The sequence below is a fragment of the Petaurus breviceps genome, unplaced genomic scaffold, assembly GCF_028583685.1.
Source record: "Petaurus breviceps papuanus isolate PSGF00001 unplaced genomic scaffold, PetGlider_PUasm1.0 138, whole genome shotgun sequence".
NCBI lineage: Eukaryota > Metazoa > Chordata > Mammalia > Diprotodontia > Petauridae > Petaurus > Petaurus breviceps.
In genome coordinates this window covers 29,794,587-29,814,164 of record NW_027185694.1, presented here as the reverse complement: position 1 = coordinate 29,814,164, position 19,578 = coordinate 29,794,587, and the positions used below count along the sequence as shown (strand labels likewise).

The 19,578-nt window shown below is 38.7% G+C and overlaps 1 protein-coding gene across 1 annotated transcript in view; it reads right to left on the bottom strand.

Moving 5' to 3' along the window:
• The window catches only part of LOC138143979 (phospholipid-transporting ATPase ABCA3-like), a 282,495-nt gene that overhangs the window by 235,953 nt on the left and 26,964 nt on the right, over nt 1-19,578 (bottom strand). The window contains exon 3 of the mRNA XM_069065289.1: nt 704-813. Within this exon, the coding sequence (XP_068921390.1) occupies nt 704-813 (110 nt within the window). The remainder of the gene's footprint in view (nt 1-703; nt 814-19,578) is intronic.

Sequence of the window (19,578 nt, the reverse complement as noted above, 5' to 3'; positions counted from 1 at the left end):
AGTGCCTAAGAAACACAGTAAATGTCCAAATGGACAAATAAAAATTATCAATGTCAAAGAATGGAAGTAACCTTGCCTTGAAACATACAGCAAATCCTACCAGTGTCCACTCAAAGAATTTCTTAGAAGCACTGACCATCTGAGGCCCCATCAATCATTATCAAACAGAATAAATGGATAAACACTCAAAACACTTCTTATGGATTCTCATTGGTTCTGTGCTCCTCACTCCAAAATAGGAACCAAGACTTACTTTGCCAGTCATTTATAAAACTTTCCTTTTATCTCCCTGCAAAAAAATACTAGATCTGAAACATTATGAAAGTAAACAAATCTTAACCACTCTGCCAGTTAAGAAACTGAACATTTACATGCCATCCTGTGTCAAAAGAGGAAAGATCTGGAGATCAGCATGCTCTTTAACAGAATTACACAGCTAGAGGGGACTATGTGAGATCACCTGGTCTAGTCTCCTACTTTAAACCAACCTTTCCATGTTCTTACTAGTCAGGGTATTAGATAACAAGAGGAAATTCTAAAATCTCCTTCTATTCAAATTTTTAAGAACTTGATAGAGCTCACTGTCAGAGAAGAATTAATATAGATGGGTGAAACAGGTAACTTGGAGAGCTCAGCTAGAGGAAAGACTATGTTAAAATCAGACCCAGTCAGAATAAGAGAGCTTTAATAAAAATTTCCTTACCGTAAGTGGCAGGCGTGTACTTCTGTTTCCAAACAACTGAGTAAAAACAATTGTACATAACATCACGTATGACCAGTGGGGTGGAAAATTTTCTGCGCTATATCCCGAAACTGAAATGGAAGAAGTCAATCAGTGCAATAAAAAATGTCTAATCACTTCATTTACCTTAGGAGAGAAAAAAGTAGCAGCCTATTTCACAAACAATGGGAAATTTCAAAACACTTTGAGGCTCTGTAAAACTTTTTTTTTCATCCACAAGTTCTTCTCTTAGGGAAGGAGACAGATCAAAATAGTGACTGTCAAATTAAATATGCATTGTATCTATTTCAACCTAATTTCATACCTGAAAGAATACTGTCAAATTAGATATTTCTTTGACTAATTCTACACCTTAACCTTCTGATTTCCTTTGAACCCATCATAAGCTGATGATCTTGGTAAGCTTGATAACCTTGGGCTTTTCCCCAGTGAATTATGGGCAATACACCTGTGCAGTTAAATCAAAAGTCCATGTCCCTTTAAACACTAGCCCCACCTTAACTCCTCCCGAATACCACCATTAATCACCCAGTTAGCATAATTGGCATGGGTTCTACTATGGATTATTCTATAAAAACCTTAATTCTAACCCTCTGAGGTTGCAGGTCCCCTAAGGACCCTTGCCCGCTGTAAAGCATACAATAAACTTTTACAACTCTGACTTCAAGTTGGCTTGGGCTGAATTCTTTCCAGACTGAATCGCAGGCTTTCCGGTCTTAGATAAAGATCAGAGTTCCTGCTGAACTTATTGTTACAAACTGTGTGGGGTTTGGATGATAAGGGATAACAATAACTTGATTGGAAAACAAAGGAGCTAGAACTAGGGTTAAAATCAAGAACCACCTAACCAGCAAAAATGAGTTTGATTCTGAAGGGGGCAAGGAAAAAAAAAGGACATTCAATGAAATATAGGACTTCGAAGTATTCTTGATGAAAAGACCAGAGCTGAATAGAAAATCTGACTTTCAAATTCAAATACAAAACTAAAGAAAAGCATAAAAAGGTAAACAGGAAAGGGAAACTGTAAGTGACTTAACAAGGTTAAACTGTTTATATTCCTACATGGGAAGATGATACTTGTAACTCATAAGAACTTTCTCATTATGAAGACAGTCAGAAGTGATATATATATGTATGTATATATGTATATATACACATACATCTATATACATACACATGTATATATACACACACATACACGTATATAGATACACATGTACATATATAGACACACACATGTATAGGGCACAGATGTGAGTTGAATATATGGGATGACATTTTAAAAAATAAAATTAAGCAATGAGAAAGAGGAATGCACTTGGAGAAAGGTAAAGGGAGAGGTAGAATTGGGTAAATTATCTCACATAAAAGAAGCAAGAAAGAGTTTTTACAGTGGAGAAGACAGAAAGGTGAAGGGGAATGCTTGAATCTTACTCTCACAGGAAGGGGTTCAAACAGGGAATAACATACACACTCATTTGGGTATAGAAATCAATACTTACCAGAAAGTAGTAAATGAAGGGGACAAAAGAAGGGAGGTAGGGCTGATAGAAGGGAGGGCAGATGCAAGGAGGTGGTAGTCAGAAGCAAAATACTTTTGAGGAGGGACAGGGTGAAGAGAGAACAAAATAAATAGGAGGTAAATAGGATGGAGGGAAATAGAGTTAGCAATCATAACTGTGAAAAAAAATTTGAAGCAGGTTTCTCTGGTAAAGGCCTAATTTCTCAAATGTATAGAAAACTGAGGGAAATTTATAAAAATAAGAGCCATTCCCTAATTGGTAAGTGATCAATAATATGAAATCAGTTTTCAAATGATGTAATCAAAGTTATTTATAGTTACATGAAAAAAATGCTCTAAATGACTATTGATTGGAGAAATACAAATTTAAACAATTCTGAGGTCTACCTCACACCTATCAAATTGGCTAATAGGACAGAAAAAGGAAAATGACAATGTTGGAGGGGATGTGGGAAAACTGAGACACTAATGCATTGCTGGTAGAGTTTCAAACTGATTCAATCATTATGTACCACAATTTGGAACCATCCCCAAATGCCTATGAAACCTGACTTATTATTGAGGTCTAGTGGTATTGGAAACCCCAAAATTCAAGGGCAAATGACACAGATCCTGCCTCGAATGAATTCAACCTAAGCCTTCTTTCAGTCACAGATGAGGATTATTAAAACACTGGTTGGGGTGGGCAATATTTTTAAGAATCTATTGTGACATCTGTATTGACAAGCGGGCAAGACTGAGTCTGAGCACTTTAATGAAGGCAAGATGGACCTTTTGTACAGAATATTGTGGGAAGATCTGGATGTGATCTAAGAGTAGCCAAGTGGTCTTGGGCGATGGGGAGATAACAAAAGGGATCCAGATGGAATTAAGGAGTGGGTGTGGTGGGGCCATAATGAAAGTACAGTTGAAAGAATTATTAACTGGGAAGAGCTGGGTGATCCAGGCGAATGCCAGGGACCTGGGCCACTTGGAAGAGTCCTGTGAGGGGTGAAAGAGAAAGTGAAAAACTTCTAGGCTAAGAAAAAAATCCACGGGTACAAAGGAAAAAGTATCAGTCCCAAAGAAATTCTCCAAAGAACAAAATTAGTGGTGAAAAATGAAAGACTTCAGTGCCAAGAAAAAAGCCTCAGCCCCTGCTTTTAGAAAAAGAAAAGCTGTGGGAGGGGGTTTAGCTGGTTTTCAGGACCTCAACATAGTGAAATAAATAGAAATAAAAAGTCCTTCCTTCCCATTCTTCCCTCCATCAAGGAAAAGGTCTTAATATAGTCTATACCAACACAGGAAGAGTAATCTCAAAATTAACTGGGGATTGGAAGAAAGAATTTACCTATTAACAGGGCTGATCCTGGAAGAATGGAGATAACCTCCATGGTGAAAGAAGAGAAAGAAATAAAAATAGGAACAAAGGGGATCAAATGGTGTCAAATCTCAAACTACATTACAAAGAAGTAATTATTAAAAAATAATTTGGTACTGATTAAAAATTAGAAAAATCAATCAGTGGAACAGATTAGGTACATAGCATACAGAAGCTAATATATCTAGTAGCTTAATATTTAACAAGCATAAAGACTCCTGCTACTGGGATAGGGACTCCCTATTTGAAAAAAATGCTGGGAAAACTGGATAGCAATACAGAATAAATTTTACTTAGACTAACACTTCATACTACTTATATGAAGATGAGCTCCACATGGGCACCACTAAGATATAAAAGGTCACATCATAAACAAATTAAAGGAACACAGAAAAACTTACCGTCAGATTTTCAGATAGAAGAAAAGTTCATCTATGCCTAAAGGGCTGTATCACTGTACCTATCCTCTGACCCAACAAGATCAAAGAAAAAAAAAAGGACCTATATGGATCTTTTAAGCAGCTCTATTGTGGTAGCAAAGAATTAGAAACTGAGGGAATGCCCATCAATTGGGGAGTGGCTGGATAAATTATGGTATATGGATGTAATAGAATACTATTGCTAAGTCTGAAGTTATGAACAAACTGCAAAGTGATCTGAGACCTGACTCCATGAAATATAGGGTCAGTGCAATTTTAAGCTTCTGGTACAGTTTTGATAAGCTTAAAGTTGTACTCAAACTTTTGAGACATCTCTATTTCATGGAGTGGAGCCTTACATATAGTCAGTAGCTTTTACATCTGTACATTCTGAGCAAAAACCCACTTAATCCTCTAGATTAAACTGGAATCTAGGCAGTAGTGGGTCAGTATAAGGGGCTTCCAAATGAAGTATTTGAGCAGTGAATGCCATGCTGGTTGGGTAACCCAGTCTAGGTGCCTGTAGTGACTGCCCTCAAGGGAATCAGAGTGACACTACAGCCTATTATAAAAGTGGTTATGATTCCCTCTTTAATATATCAAAGGTAACTGAACACTGGGGAAAGCATCTCGCAAACAATTTAAACCACTGAACTCAAGTCGTTCAAATTCCTTGCTAGATAATCAAAGTAATCCTTGTAGGCTTAGAGAAGGTGGCACTCAAACCAAAATAGAAAGATAAGATCAACAAAAACAACACTGAAATGAGTCCAAACTCACAAAAATTGTAGTGACTAATCTTCACTGAAGAGGGAAAATCTTGGAATTGGAAAAATCTTTGAAAAATGTTTTTCCTCTTAGTAGAAAGAAAGATAGGGGCTACAAACAATACAAGTACTATCAGATATGGTTCCTTTTGGTTGAATTTTGCTCACATTTTTCTTTGTTACAAAATGGGCAAGGGATTTTTTGGGAAGACAGGCAGAAATTTTTTACAGCATACTCAAAAACACTCAAATGGATCTATGATTTCATTGATATGGATGTAACCTCTCATCCCAGTCATGCCTGTCAACCCTGAATGACTCTTTATCCATGTCCTCCCATAAATTTGGAGGTAGATCTAATATGGGGCATCCCTCACTTTCTCCTGGAATTACCAAGATGGACTAAATATATGTTAACTTTCACACTTGCCACTTGACAAGCTGATTTTTTTCAATCATAATTTCCCTCATAAGAACCTTTACTGCTATTCTTCCAAGTACTTTGTTTATCACATATGGCAGGCCACTCATATCCATTAAGTAACTTTTCATTTTCTTCTGTGTAATTTTTCATTTCAACTCTTTGGACTGCCATATAACATTAGAAAGATAGTAACAATAGGAATAACTTTGTTCAACCACTCTCTGATCATAAACATAGACATAAAACTGAGAGATGTATGCTTGCCAAAGTTACTGGGCACTATGATGGAAGAGGAAAAGTGCAGAGTCCACAATGAAGAAGAAATTTCCTGTGGACTATAAGGGGCTCTAGGGCAGTTATATCAAACTCAAATAGAAACAATTAAACTATATATAAGGATTCCTGCAGGCACATATTGCCTTAGAAAATAAAAAATTAACATTGCTTCTATTCTATTTTTATTTTGTTAAACATTTAGGAATTACTTTTTTTTTGCACATGAAACTGCAACTCTATTATGTATAATTTGCTATTCCTTTCAAATATAGAAATTTTGTATTTATTCAAATATACATTTATATTTATACATGAATATACAATATATTTATTCAAATATACAAATATTTGTATGTATCAAATAAACAAAATTATGATATAAATTTCTTTTTTTCTTCCCTCACCCCCACCTTTTTGATGGCTATAACTAGACACATATATGTAAAATTAATCAATATATACTGTTTATCAGTTCCTTCTCTGGATGCAGACAGCGTCTTTCTTCCTATGCCCTTTATAGTTAATTTAGGTATTTATAATAGTCAAAAAAACTTACGTGCTCAAAGTCTCCCTTAAAACAGTATTGCTGTCACTATATACAATGTTCTCTTGGTTCTGCTCATTTTACTCTTTATTATTTTGTGCAAGTCTTTACATGTGCTTTTTAAAAAACAATTACTTATTTTTAGTTTTCAACATTCACTTCCACGAGATTTAGAGTTCCAAATTTTCTCCTCACCTCTCCCCCACCATCTCAAAGACAGCATGCATTCTGATTACCCACCGCTTGCCCCAATCTACCCTCCCTTCTATCACCCCTTCCCTTCTATTTTCCTGTAGGGCAAGATAGATTTCTATACATCATTGCCTGTATATCTTATTTCCCAATTGTGCATAATTTTTTTAACATTCGTTTTAACAATTCTGAGTTCCTCCCTAAATGAGAAGGCAAGCAATTTGATGTATGTTATACAAGAATAGTCATGCACAACACTTCTGTAAGAGTCATGTTTTGAAAGACTAAGAGAATTATCTTTTTAATATGGTTTAGTGACACTCCTCAGGAGTGCTATGGGCTGATCATCCAGTGTAGTAGATACCTATTCTTTTTGCTATCCCATTTAGAAGATAGATGCCTTAAGTTGCTTCTCCAGCTATTTGTTCAGTTCCACATTTTTCTTTTTATTTATTTTTCTGTTAGACTTACACAAAACTGATAGATACTGAAATCTCCTGTCACTATAAGTGTCTGTGTCTTCTTGAAGCTCAAATAATGTTTCCTTTATGAATTTGAATTCTGAGGCATTTGGAGCATATAACTTGTTTCTTGTCTATGACTCCTTTCAGCTTAATATATTTTCCCAAATGTTTGTTTTTGCTTTGTCTGATGCATGATGGTATCATGATGGCAAGGAAACATGATGGCAAGTCCTACTTTTCAATTCACGAAAGGTTTAGTATTTTTGCATCCACTCAGTCTTATTTTGTGTACATCTTTGGTAATTTTTTAGTTTCTAATTTTCAAAAAAAATGACCATGAACCCAGGATCTGGCAGCTGAGGAATCGAAGGGCTTGGAATATGATATTCCGGAGGTCAAAGGAGCTGGGATTAAAACCAAGAGTCACCTACCCAGCAAAAGTGAGCATCATGTTTCAGGGGAAAATATGGTCATTCAGTGGAATAGAGGACTTTCAAGCATTCTTGCTGAAAAAACCAGAGTTGAATAGAAAATTGGACATTCAGATACAAGAAGCAAGAGAAGCATGAGAAGGTAAACAGATGTAATGGAAATGCAAATTTAAAGATCTTTCCTGCCCCTAAGCTAAAGTGCACCTGGAGCCTGGGGTGGGAGGCTTGTTTTACAGTAGATACTTTTTGATTGGCCAGTGGGTCCAGAAGGTTGTTACATTCTCTGAGCCAAGAGAAGGTTATATAAACCCTGATTTGAGGCTTTGTTTTGGGGCTCACTTTGAGAAGTGTTCTGCGATTTGATCAGATGAAACTCTGGGAAACCGTTGTTGAGAGCCCCCTGGCTTTGAAAAACCCAGATGTTGATCTGGTATGGATGTAATGGTTGGACAGTTTGGAAGCCTGTTTACTTGATCTGCTTGTTTCTCTGTTTTGATAACTCTGTCTGTATACTCTGAAGTTCCGGGTGCTGACCTTTTTACCCTGAACTAGGTAAACGATACATATTTGACTAATTAAAGTAAGCTTGTTAACCCATTTTGAGTTGCTTTCCTTTAACAAAGCAGATCTAAGAACCTGTACTGGTAGATACCCAGGGGACGCTGGGGTGCTTGCTGCTACAACAGGGAAAAGAAATCACAAGAAACTTATCAAAGTTGAACTATTAATATTCCTACATGGAAAAACAATAACTGTAACTTATGAAACTTTTCTCAGTAGTTGAAGGGAATAGAAACATATATATATATGAGGGTAAATGGGCATATGAATACATATGTGAATGTGTGTATGCATGTTTACAGGCATACATAGATAGAGGGCACAGGACCAATTTAACAGGAAGGGATGATACTTAAAAGGTGAAATTAAGAGGTGAGAGAGGAATATAATGAGAGGAGATGGGGAGAGACAGAATGGGGTAAACTATCTCATATAGAAGAGGTAAGGGAAAATGGAGGGGAAGAATTGGAAGGCAAAAGGGAATGGGTCAACCTTATTCCCATTGAATTTGGCTTGAGGAGGGAATGAAATGCACACTAAATAGGGTATCTCACCCTCCAGGAGAGTAGGGGGGGAAGGGAATGAGAGGGGGGATGATGCAAGGGAGGGCAGGCTGGGGGGGAGGGAAGTTGGAAGCACCCACTTTTGAAAAGGGATGGGATCAAAACAGAGAAGAAAACAAGTGGGGGGGTGGGATGGGATGGAGGGAAATATGGTCAGTCTTTCACAATATATCCACTATGGAAATGTTTTGCATAGCTACACATGTACAATCTATACTGAACTGCTTATCTTCCCAGTAAGGGTGGGTGACAAGGGAGGAAGGGAATGAATCTGGAATTCAAAGTTTTAAAATCAAATATTCAAATATATATGTGTATATATACATATATATATATACTATTATTAATACTATTTTACATGTAATTGAGAAATAAGATATACAGGCACTGGGGCATAGAGATCCACTGGAAAAGTCGAAAAGGGTATGGGAGAAAATATGGGAGAGAGCAGATTGGAGGAGGGGATATCCTATGGGACTGCTATTTTGGGAGAATGGGTAGGGAAAAAACGGGGAGAAAATTTGTAACTCAAAATCTGGCGGAAATGAATGATGTAAATAAGAAGTTAATAAAGCATTTGAAAAAAAACCTGACCATATACTAGGGCACAGAGATAATATACAAATGTAAAAAGGAAGAAATGGTCAATACATCCTCTACAGACCCATAATGCAACAAGAACAGAAATTGATTCAGGAACCACAAAAGATACAAATCCAAACAGAAACTTAACAATGAAATCTTTTTTTTTTTTTTTGGTAGTTTATTTTTTTTTGTTTACATCATTCATTTCCACATGATTTTGAGTTACAAATTTTCTTCCCATTTTTCCCCTACCCTCCACCCCAAAACAGTGATCCCACTGAATATCCCTCCCCCAATCTGCTCTCTCCTATATCTTCCTCCATCCCCCCTCCGACTTTCCAGTAGGGCATGGTGGATCCCAGTGCCTGTATATCTTATTTCCCAGATACATGTAAAATAATAATAATATATTTTTAAGCATTTGATTTTAAACCTTTGAATTCCAGAATCTTTCCCTCCCTCCCTCGTCACCCACCCTTACTGGGAAGATAAGCAATTCAATATAGGTTGTACATGTGTAGCTATGCAAAACATTTCCAAAGTGGATATATTGTGAAAGACTAACCATATTTCCCTCCATCCCATCCCACCCCCCACTTGTTTTCTTCTCTGCTTTGATCCCATCCCTTTTCAAAAGTGGGTGCTTCCAACTACCTTACCCCCCAGCCTGCTCTCCCTTCCAACATCCCCCTTTCATCCCCTTTCCCCCTACTCTCCTGTAGGGTGAGATACCCTATTTAGTGTGTATGTCATTCCCTCCCTAAGTCAAATTCATTGAGAATAAGGTTGACTCATTCCCTTTTGCCTTCCTGTTCTTCCCCTCCATTGTAACAGCTTTCCCATGCCTTTTCTATATGAGATAATTTACCCCATTTTATCTCCTTTCTCCATCTCCTCTCCTTATATTCCTCTCTTACCTCTTAAATTCACATTTTAAGGATCATTCCTTCCTATTTAACTGGTCCTGTGCCCTCTGTCTATGTATACCTGTACACATATATACACATACTCACATATGTATTCATATGCCCTCCTATATATATACATATATATGTATGTATACATACATACATACACACATTTCTATTCCCTTGAAAAATTCTTATACTGAGAAAAGTACCATAAGTTACAATTATCATTTTTCCATGTATAAATGTAAGTAGCTCAACTTTGATAAGTTCTTTATGATTTCTTTTCCCTGTTTACCTTTTCATGTTTCCCTTGCTTTTTGTATCTAAATATCAAATTCAACTCTAGTTTTTTCATCAAAAAGGTTTGAAAGTCCTCTATTCCACTGAATGACCATATTTTCCCCTGAAACATGATACTCAGTTGTGCTGGGTAGGTGATTCTTTTTAATCCCAGCTCCTTTGACTTCTGGAATATCATATTCCAAGCCCTTTGATCCCTCAGTGTAGAAGCTGCCAGATCCTGTGTTATCCTGATTGTGTTTCCACAATACTCAAATTGTTTCTTGCTGGCTTCTTGTAATATTTTCTCCTTGATCTGGGAACTCTGGAACCTGGCTATATTATTCTTAGGAGTTTTCTTTTTGGGATCTTTTTCAGGAGGTGATCAGTGTATTCTTTCAACCTCTGTTTTGCCATCTGGTTCTAAAACATCAGGGCAATTTTCCTTGAGAATTTCTTGGAGGATGATTTCTAGGTTCTTTTTTTGATCATGACTTTCAGGTAGTCCAATAATTTTTAAACGATCTCTCCTGGATCTATTTTCCAGGTCAGTGGTTTTTCAATGAGATATTTCACATTGCCTTCTATTTTTTCATTTGTTTGGATCTGTTTAATGGTATCTTGATTCTTCACAAAGTCACTAGCTTCCATTTGCTCCAACCTAATTCTTAAGGAATGATTCTCTTAAGTGACCTTTTGAGATTTTTTTTTCCACCTGGCAAATTTGGCTTTTTAAGGCATTCTCCTCATTGGCTTTTTGAGCCTCTTTTGCCATTTGAATTAGTCTATTTTTAAGGTATTATTTTCTTCAATAGGTTGCTGACTCTCATTTCATAATTTTCTTGCACCATTTTTTTTCTCTTCCCAATTTTTCCTCCACTTGTCTTATTTGGTTTTCAAAATCCTTCTTGAGCTCCTCTATGGCTTGTAAGTAGCTTATTTTTTTCTTGGAAGCTTCTGGTGCAGGAGTTCTGACTTTGTTGTCTTCTTCCTGTTCCATGCTTTGATCCTTTTTGTCCCCAAAAAAGGAGTCCAAAGTAGGATTACTGTGCTTGCCTTGCTTCCCTCGTTTACTCATGTTGCCACTCAATTACTTGACTTTTGAGCTTTTTGCCACAGTAGAACTCTGCTACCAGAGGGGGGAGCTTTGTCCCAAATTGCTGGCGTTTTCTTAGTTGCTGGAGCTATTATTTGGGTGCCTTCTCTGAAGCCTCCCCATGATGCAAACTGGTCATGCACCACAAGACCTTCACTCTAGACTGCAATCCAGATCCTATCAGGTTAAAGGAAGAGCGATTACCCCTCAGACTGGTAGCTTGGTCCCCCCTACAATCTGCAGGCCAGGAGGTCTGAAGCAGCCACATCTTGGTGGCTGCACGGCCGCAGAGCCTCAGCCACTTCTCACCCTAGGGGCAAAGGCTAACCACAATCCCGAATTCCCAGGTCCCAAAGTCCACACTGCACTGACCTGTCACTTTGTCCTTAGCATATATGGGTTGACAATTCTGCAAACACCACAGCTGCTGGTGATATGAAGTCCCTCCAGCCGGCTGGTTGTGGCTGCCTTGTGGCTAAAACCTCTGGCTCACGCTGGGCTGGGCTCAGCTCCCGAGAGTGCTGCACTGGCCACTTCCTGACAGTCTGCCGGGCTGTCCTCAGCAGGAGGTTAGCTTCTCTATGTCATTTTGTGGGTTCTGTAGCTCCAAAGTTTGTTCAGAGTCACCTTTTACATGAACTGGAGGAGGTGGAAGCTGGAGCGCCAGGGAAGTCCTGTTTCTACTCTACCATCTTGACTTTGCCCCACACCACTAATTTTTTTTTTGGAGGGCAGAAGGTAGGGCAACTGGGGTTAAGTGACTTGACCAAGATCACACAGCTGGTTTGTGTGTGTGTGTGTGTGTGTGTGTGTGTGTGTGTTAAGTGTCTGAGGCCAGATTTGAACTCAGGTCCTCATGACTCTGGCCCTGGAGTCTATTGCTCTATTCACTGCACCACCTAGTTGCCTCCTGCATTGTAAATTTTCTATCTCAACAATTAAATCTTAAATAATGAGCGGGTTCAAAGAACAAATAATAGAAACAATTGATAGCTATACAGAAGAAAATTATAATGAAACTAAACAGCAAATTTCTGGGATACACCTAATGCAGTCCTCAGAGGAAAATCATATCCTTATGATCATATACTAATAAAATAGAATAAGCAAAGATTAATGGACTGAACATGTATTTTTAAAAATTAGAAAATAAAGAAATAAACAAACCTAAAATAGGCACGAAGGGGAAGATATTAAAAAATTAGAGGAGAAATATAAATTGCAAACAAAAAAACCCCTGTAAATGATAAATAAAACTAAAAACTGGTGCTTTGAAAAGACTGATAAAATTGATAAACTCAATTAATTGGTTTTAAAGAGAACAGAAAATCAAATCAATAAAACAGTATATAAGCAAAGTGAAATCAGCAAAACTAAATGAAAGAAAAAGAATAATCAGACAGTATTATTCACAGTTGTATGCTAACAAAATCGAAAACACACAATACAACAAAGGAATACGTTCAAAAATACAAAATACCCAAACTATGAGCAAATCAGATAGAGATCTTAAATAACATGATCTCATAAAATAAATCTAACTAGGAACTATACCAACCCCTCTGCCCCAAAACAAAACCTACTGTATTTGATGGATTCAGAGGAAATTTCTATAAAATTAAAATGACAGCTAGTCAATTATTCTTATTAAGAAAACTACCTGAATCCTCTTATAAGAAAAATATAGTCCTAATGCCTAAGCTAGGGAAAGGTAAAACACTGAAAGAAAATTATAGGCCAATATCATTAATCAACATAGACTCAAAAATTCAAAACCAAATCTTATCAAACAGATTACAGCAATTTATCCAAGAAACCATTTATTATAATCAAATGGGACTTTTAACAACCATGTAAGGATGGTTCAACATTAGGAAAACAATCAATACAATTGATCATATTAAAGACTAAACTATCCAAAACCACATTACTATCTCAACAGATGAAGAAAAAGCCTTCAATAAAGCACAACATTCTTTTATGCTAAAAAAACCAATTAAGTATAAGCAAAGAAGGATCCTTTTGTAAAAATATCATAAAAAGCAGGTATCTAAAACCTAAAGAAAGCATCATATGCAATGGGGATACACTAAAACCTTTTCCAATAAATTTGGGAATGAAGCAAGGGTGTTCCCTCTCCCCACTGGAATCGAAGCTAATGACTTTATGAGAAATCAAGATACTATTAAACAGGTCCAAACAAATGAAAAAAGAGAAGGCAATGTGAAATATCTCAATGGGAAAACCACTGACCTGAAAAACAGATCCAGGAGAGATAATTTAAAAATTACTGGACTACCGGAAAGCCATGATAAAAAAAAAAAAGAACCTAGAAATTATCCTTCAAGAAATTCTCAAGGAAAACTGCCCTGATATTTTAGAACCAGAGGGCAAAATAGAAATGGAAAAAATTCACCAATTGCCTCTTGAAAAAGATCCCCAAAAGAAAACTCCTAGGAATATTATAGCAAGGTTCCATAGTTCCCAGATCAAGGAGAAAACATTACAAGCAGCCAAGAAGAAATAATCTGAATGTTGTGGAAATGCAATCAGGATGACACAGGATCTGGCAGCTTCTACAGTGAGGGATTTAAGGGCTTAGAATATGATATTCCAGAGGTCAAAGGAGCTGGGATTAAAACGAAGAATCCCCTACGCAAAAAACTGAGTATTATAATGTTTCAGGGGAAAATATGGTCATTCAATGAAATAGAGGACTTTCGAGCATTCTTTTCTTTTTTTTTAAATTTTTCAAATGATTTATTAACTTCTGATTTACATCATTCATTTCTGCCAAATTTTGAGTTACAAATTTTCTCCCCATTTTTCCCCTACCCACTGCTCAAAAATAGCAGTCCCACAGGATATCCCTTCCTCCAATCTGCTCTCTCCCATTTTCTCCCATACCCCTTTTGCCTTTTCCAGTGGATCTCTATGCCCCAGTGCCTGTACATCTTATTTCCCAATTACATGCAAAATAGTATTAATAATAGTATATACATTATATATATCGTGTTTTCCTGATAATAAGACCTATCCCGAAAATAAGCCCTCCGCTTACTGTGTAAGATTCCTCTAAAATAAGCCCTCCCCCGAAAATAAGCCCTATTGAGATTGCTACTGTAGTGAAGGTGATCCCCTGCGCTACACGCTACATTACGGTACCCTCTGTATGCACTGTCCCTGTAATGGGAATGCAAATTTGGAAGATCTTCCCTGCCCCTAGGCTAAAGTGCACCAGAAGCCTGGGGAGGGAGGCTTGTTTTTCAGTAGATACTTTTTGATTGGCCAGTGGGTCAATAAGGTTGTTACATTTTCTGAGCCAGGAGAAGGCTATATAAGCCCTGATGTGTAGCTTTGTTTTGGGACTCACTTTGAGAAGTGTTCTGTGATTTGATCTGAATTCTGGGAAGCCGTTTTTGAGAGTCCCCCGGCTTTGAAAAACCCAGATGTGGAAACCCAGATGTTGACTGGGTATGGATGTAATGGTTGGACAGTTTGGAAATCTGTCTACTTGATCTGTTTCTGTCTTGATAATTCTGCCTGTATGCTTTGAAGTTCGGGGTGCTGACCTTTTTCCCCTGAACAAGGTAAACGATATATGTCTGACTGATTAAAGTAAGCTTGTTAACCCATTTTGAGTTGCTTTCCTTTAACAAAGCAGATCCAAGAACCTGTGGTAGCTGCAAACCCTGAGGACGCGCTTGGGGTGCTTGCTGCTACAGTCCCCTCCCCCCCGGGTGAAACGCACGCCATGCTCTGAGCTGCATCCAATCAGAGCTACAGCAGTGAGCGCGTCATCCTGTTCTTCCCCAGTGATTTGCTTGCTGGCGCCATTGAGAGCAGTGCCGCGGAGGAGAGCTGAGGCAGGACAACATAAAAACCCGGTATGTAAGCGGGATTGAGGGGGCATGATGGAGGATAAAAAGGGCATGATGGAGGAAAAAAGAAGAACTCAGGGGGCATGATGGAGTGAAAAGAAGGACTGATGGTCATAATTTTATTATTCTGTCTGTTTTGACCCCCAGACATGAGTACAAAAAGGAAGAGCTATACTGTTGAGTATAAGAAAGCAATTGTAGAGGAGTCACATGGCAAGAATCTTGCAGTTTTCTGTAAAGAAAAACTTTTGGATCTTCGAATGGTCAGAAAATGGAGAGCAGATTATAATAACCTCAATCAACAGGTGGATGAGGGAAAAGGGAAAAAGCACAGGTCTGGATCAGGTCGGCAGCCCTTATATCCTGACTTGGAGATCCTCATTGGTGAATGGATTGCTGACAGGAGAGCAAAGGCCTTGGTTGTGCGCAGGGCTGATATTCAAGCATTTGCCCTTTCAATGGCGCCAGAGTTTGAAATGGTCTCAGAAGGATTCAAAGCATCACAACACTGGTTGGACGGTTTCCTTCAACGGTATGAACTGTCCCTAAGAAGATCAACAACACTGTTTAAGCTGGAAGATGCTGAAGTTATTAAACATGCACTTGCATTCAAGTCCTTTATTGATAGGATCGACATTTCCAAGTACCTAGCCTGCAATATGATTGCTATGGATGAAACTGCAGTGTTTATGGGACAAGGATCTCAAACAACAATTCCTCACAGGGGTGCAACGTCAATCTATATTCCCACCACTCGCTATGAAAGTGCACAGGTCACCTGTGTTTTGGCAATTCGTTTGGATGGAAAGAAAGCCACACCTCTAATCATCAGTAAGGGCAAGAAAGATAAGATTGAACGTGTATCTGGCATTTACGTTCTTGAAACCGAAAAAGCCTGGTGTACACAAGCCGTTATAAGAAAGTGGGTTGATTTAATGCTGCCACTTGTTATGCGAGGTAACCAAAGATAGTCTGGGATTCAGCCAGCACTCACTGCACTAAAGAAATGAAGAACTTCCTTGCAGAGAGAAGAATAGATCAAGTAATGATTCCTGCAGGAATGACTGCCTATCTCCAGACCCTTGATATTGCAATAAAGAAGCCATTCAAGGACCATTTGCGCATGGAAGTCAATGACTACATTGAAAATAGAATGGAAAGAAATCAGCGTGGAAACTTTGTGAAGCCCTGTCTGCAAAGAAGTCATGACTTGGGTGAAGAAGTCATGGGATAAAATTACTGACAGCTGTCTCGCCAAGGCACTACGAGCAGGTTACCTGGACAAAACATATTCATTTAAAGAGAGCTATATTGCTGGACATGACAGATTGGGTCCACTTCTTCTGAAGGAAATGGAGGCCCAAGACATCCAGGACGGAATTCAGGGTATGGACACTTATGACGATGTTGTTGAAGAAGATGACATGATCATTATTGAATGAAGGTACATTTTTTTGTTCACATTTACCTGTTTATTAAAATTGCTGTCAATGTTCATTAAAATAAGCCCTCCCCTGAAAATAAGCCCTCTGGTGTTTTTCTGTCCAAAAAATTTAATAAGACAGTGTCTTATTATCAGGGAAACTATATATATATATTTGATTTTAAAACACTGAATTCCAGATTCATTCCCTTCCTCCCTTGTCACCCACCCTTACTGGGAAGACAAGCAGTTCAGTATAGGTTGTATATGTGTGGCTAATGCAAAACAGTAACATAGTAGATATATTGTAAAAGACTGACTATATTTCCCTCCCTCCTATCCCACCTCCCACTTGTTCAATTCTCTAATTTGATCCCATCCATTTCAAAAGTGGGTGCTTCCAACTTTCCTCCCTCCCAGGCTCCCCTTCCTTCCATCATTCCCCTCTCTCATCCCCTCACCCCCTACTCTCCTGGAGGGTGAGATACCTTATTTAGTGTGTATTTCATGCCCTCCTCAAGCCAAATTCAATGGGAATAAGGTTGATCCATTCCCTTTTGCCTTCCAATTCTTCCCCTCCATTGTAACCATTTTCCCTTGCCCCTTCTATATGAGATAGTTTACCCCATTCTGTCTCTCCCCATCTCCTCTCATTATATTCCTCTCTCACTTCTTAATTTCACCTTTTGAGTATCATCCCTTCCTGTTAAATTGGTCCTGTGCCCTCTATCTATGTATATCTACAAACATATTACACACATTCACATATGTATTCATATGCCCACATACCCTCATATATAGACACATATCTATTTCTATGCCCTTCAACTGCTGAGAAAAGTTTCATAAGTTACAATTATTGTTTTCCATGTAGGAATGTTAATAATTCAACTTTGATAAGTTTCTTATGATTTCTTTTCCCTGTTTACCTTCTCATGCTTCTCTTGCTTCTTGTATCTGAATGTCCAATTTTCTATTCAACTCTGGTTTTTTCAGCAAGAATGCTTGAAAGTCCTCTATTCCACTGAATGACCATATTTTCCCCTGAAACATGATACTCAGTTTTGCTGGGTAGGTGATTCTTGGTTTTAATGCCAGCTCCTTTGACTTCTGGAATATCATATTCCAAGCCCTTTGATGCTTCAGTGTAGAAGCTGCCAGATCCTGTGTTATCCTGATTGTGTTTCCACAATATTCAACTTGTTTCTTCCTGGCTGCTTGTAATATTCTCTTCTTGATCTGGGAATTCTGGAACCTGGCTCTTATATTCCTAGGAGCTTTCTTTTTGGGATCTTTTTCAGAAGGTGATCGGTGGATTCTTTCAACCTCTATTTTGCCCTCTGGTTCTAAAACATGAGGGCAATTTTCTTTGAGAACTTCATGGAGGATGATTTCTAGGTTCTTTTTTTGATCGTGGCTTTCAGGTAGTCCAATAATTTTTAAATGATCTCTCCTGGATCTATTTTCCAGGTCAGTGGTTTTTCAATGAGATATTTTACATTGCCTTCTATTCTTTCATTTGTTTGGATCTGTTTAACAGCATCTTGATTTCTCATAAAATCATTAGCTTCCGTTTGCTCCAATTGAATTCTAAAGCAATGATTCTTCTCATTGAGCTTTTGAGATTCTTTTTCCATCTGGCAAATTTGACTTTTTAAGGCATTCTTCTCCTCATTGCCTTTTTGAGCCTCTTTTGCAATTTGAGTTAGTCTGTTTTTAAGGTGGTATTTTCCTCAGTCAGGCTGTTGACTCTCATTTCATAGTTTTCTTGCAACGTTCTCATTTCTCTTCCCAGTTTTTCCTCCACTTCTCTTATCTGCTTCTTAAGGTCCTCTATGGCCTGTAATCAGCTCGTATTTTCCTTTGAAGCTTTTGGTGCAGGAGTTCTGACTTTGCTGTCTTCCTCCTGTTCCATGCTTTCCTCCTTTTTGTCCTCAAAATAGGAGTATAATGTTGGAAACTTCTGTCTGCTTTGTTTCCTTTGCCTGGTCATGTCACCCCTCAGTCACTTGACCCCTGGGCTTTTTGCCACAGTAGAACTCTGCCACCAGACAGGGGAGCTTTCGTCCCAAATGCTGGGGTTTTCTCAGCTGCCGGAGGTATTAGATGGGTATCCCCTCTGAGGTCTCCACACGCTCTGGCAAGCTGGACACACACCCCAGGACCTCCACCCTAGACTGCAATCCAGATCCAAGCAGGTTAAAGCAAGAGCGATTACCCCTCAGACCGGTGCTTGGTCCCCCTACACTCTGCAGGCCAGGAAGGCGCTGGGTCCCAAAGTCCAGACTGCACTGACCTTTCACTTTGTCCTTCGCATCTATGTGTTGATAAATCTGGAAATGGCCACAGCTGCTGCTGATCTGGAGTCCCTCCAGCCGGCTGCTGGTCAGGCCTGCCCTGGGGCTCAAGCCTGGTGCGCCTCTGCCTGGGTCTGGCCTGGTCTCCCAGAGTGCTGCGCTGGCCGATTCCTGCCGGCCTGCCAGGCTGTCCTCAGCAGGAGGTTAGCTTCTCTGTGTCATTTTGTGGGTTCTGCAGCTCCAAAGTTTGTTTAGAGTCCCCTTTTTACATGGATTGGGGGAGGTGGAAGCCTGAGCCCAGCGGAGGTCCTGCTTCTACTCCGCCATCTTGACTCCGCCCCCCAGGAGAGCTACTTTCGAGCATTCTTGATGAAAAAACCAGAGCTGAATAGAAAATCTGACATTCAGATACAAGAAGCAAGAGAAACATGAGAAGGTAAACAGGGAAAAGGAATCATAAGGAACTTATCAAAGTTGAACTATGTACATTCCTACATGGAAATAATTGTAACTTATGAAACTTTTCTCAGTATGAGAATAGTTGAAGGTAATATAAATGTATGTAAAAAATATATGTATACATACATATATATGTCTATATAGGAGAGTATATGGTTGTATGAATACATATACCGTGTTTCCCCGATGATAAGACCTATCCCAAAAATAAGCCCTCCCCTTACTGTGTAAGATTCCTCTAAAATAAGCCCTCCCCCGAAAATAAGCCCTATTGAGATTGCTACTGTAGTGAAGGTGATCCCCTGCGCTACACGCTACATTACGGTACCCTCTGTATGCACTGTCCCTGTAATGGGAATGCAAATTTGGAAGATCTTCCCTG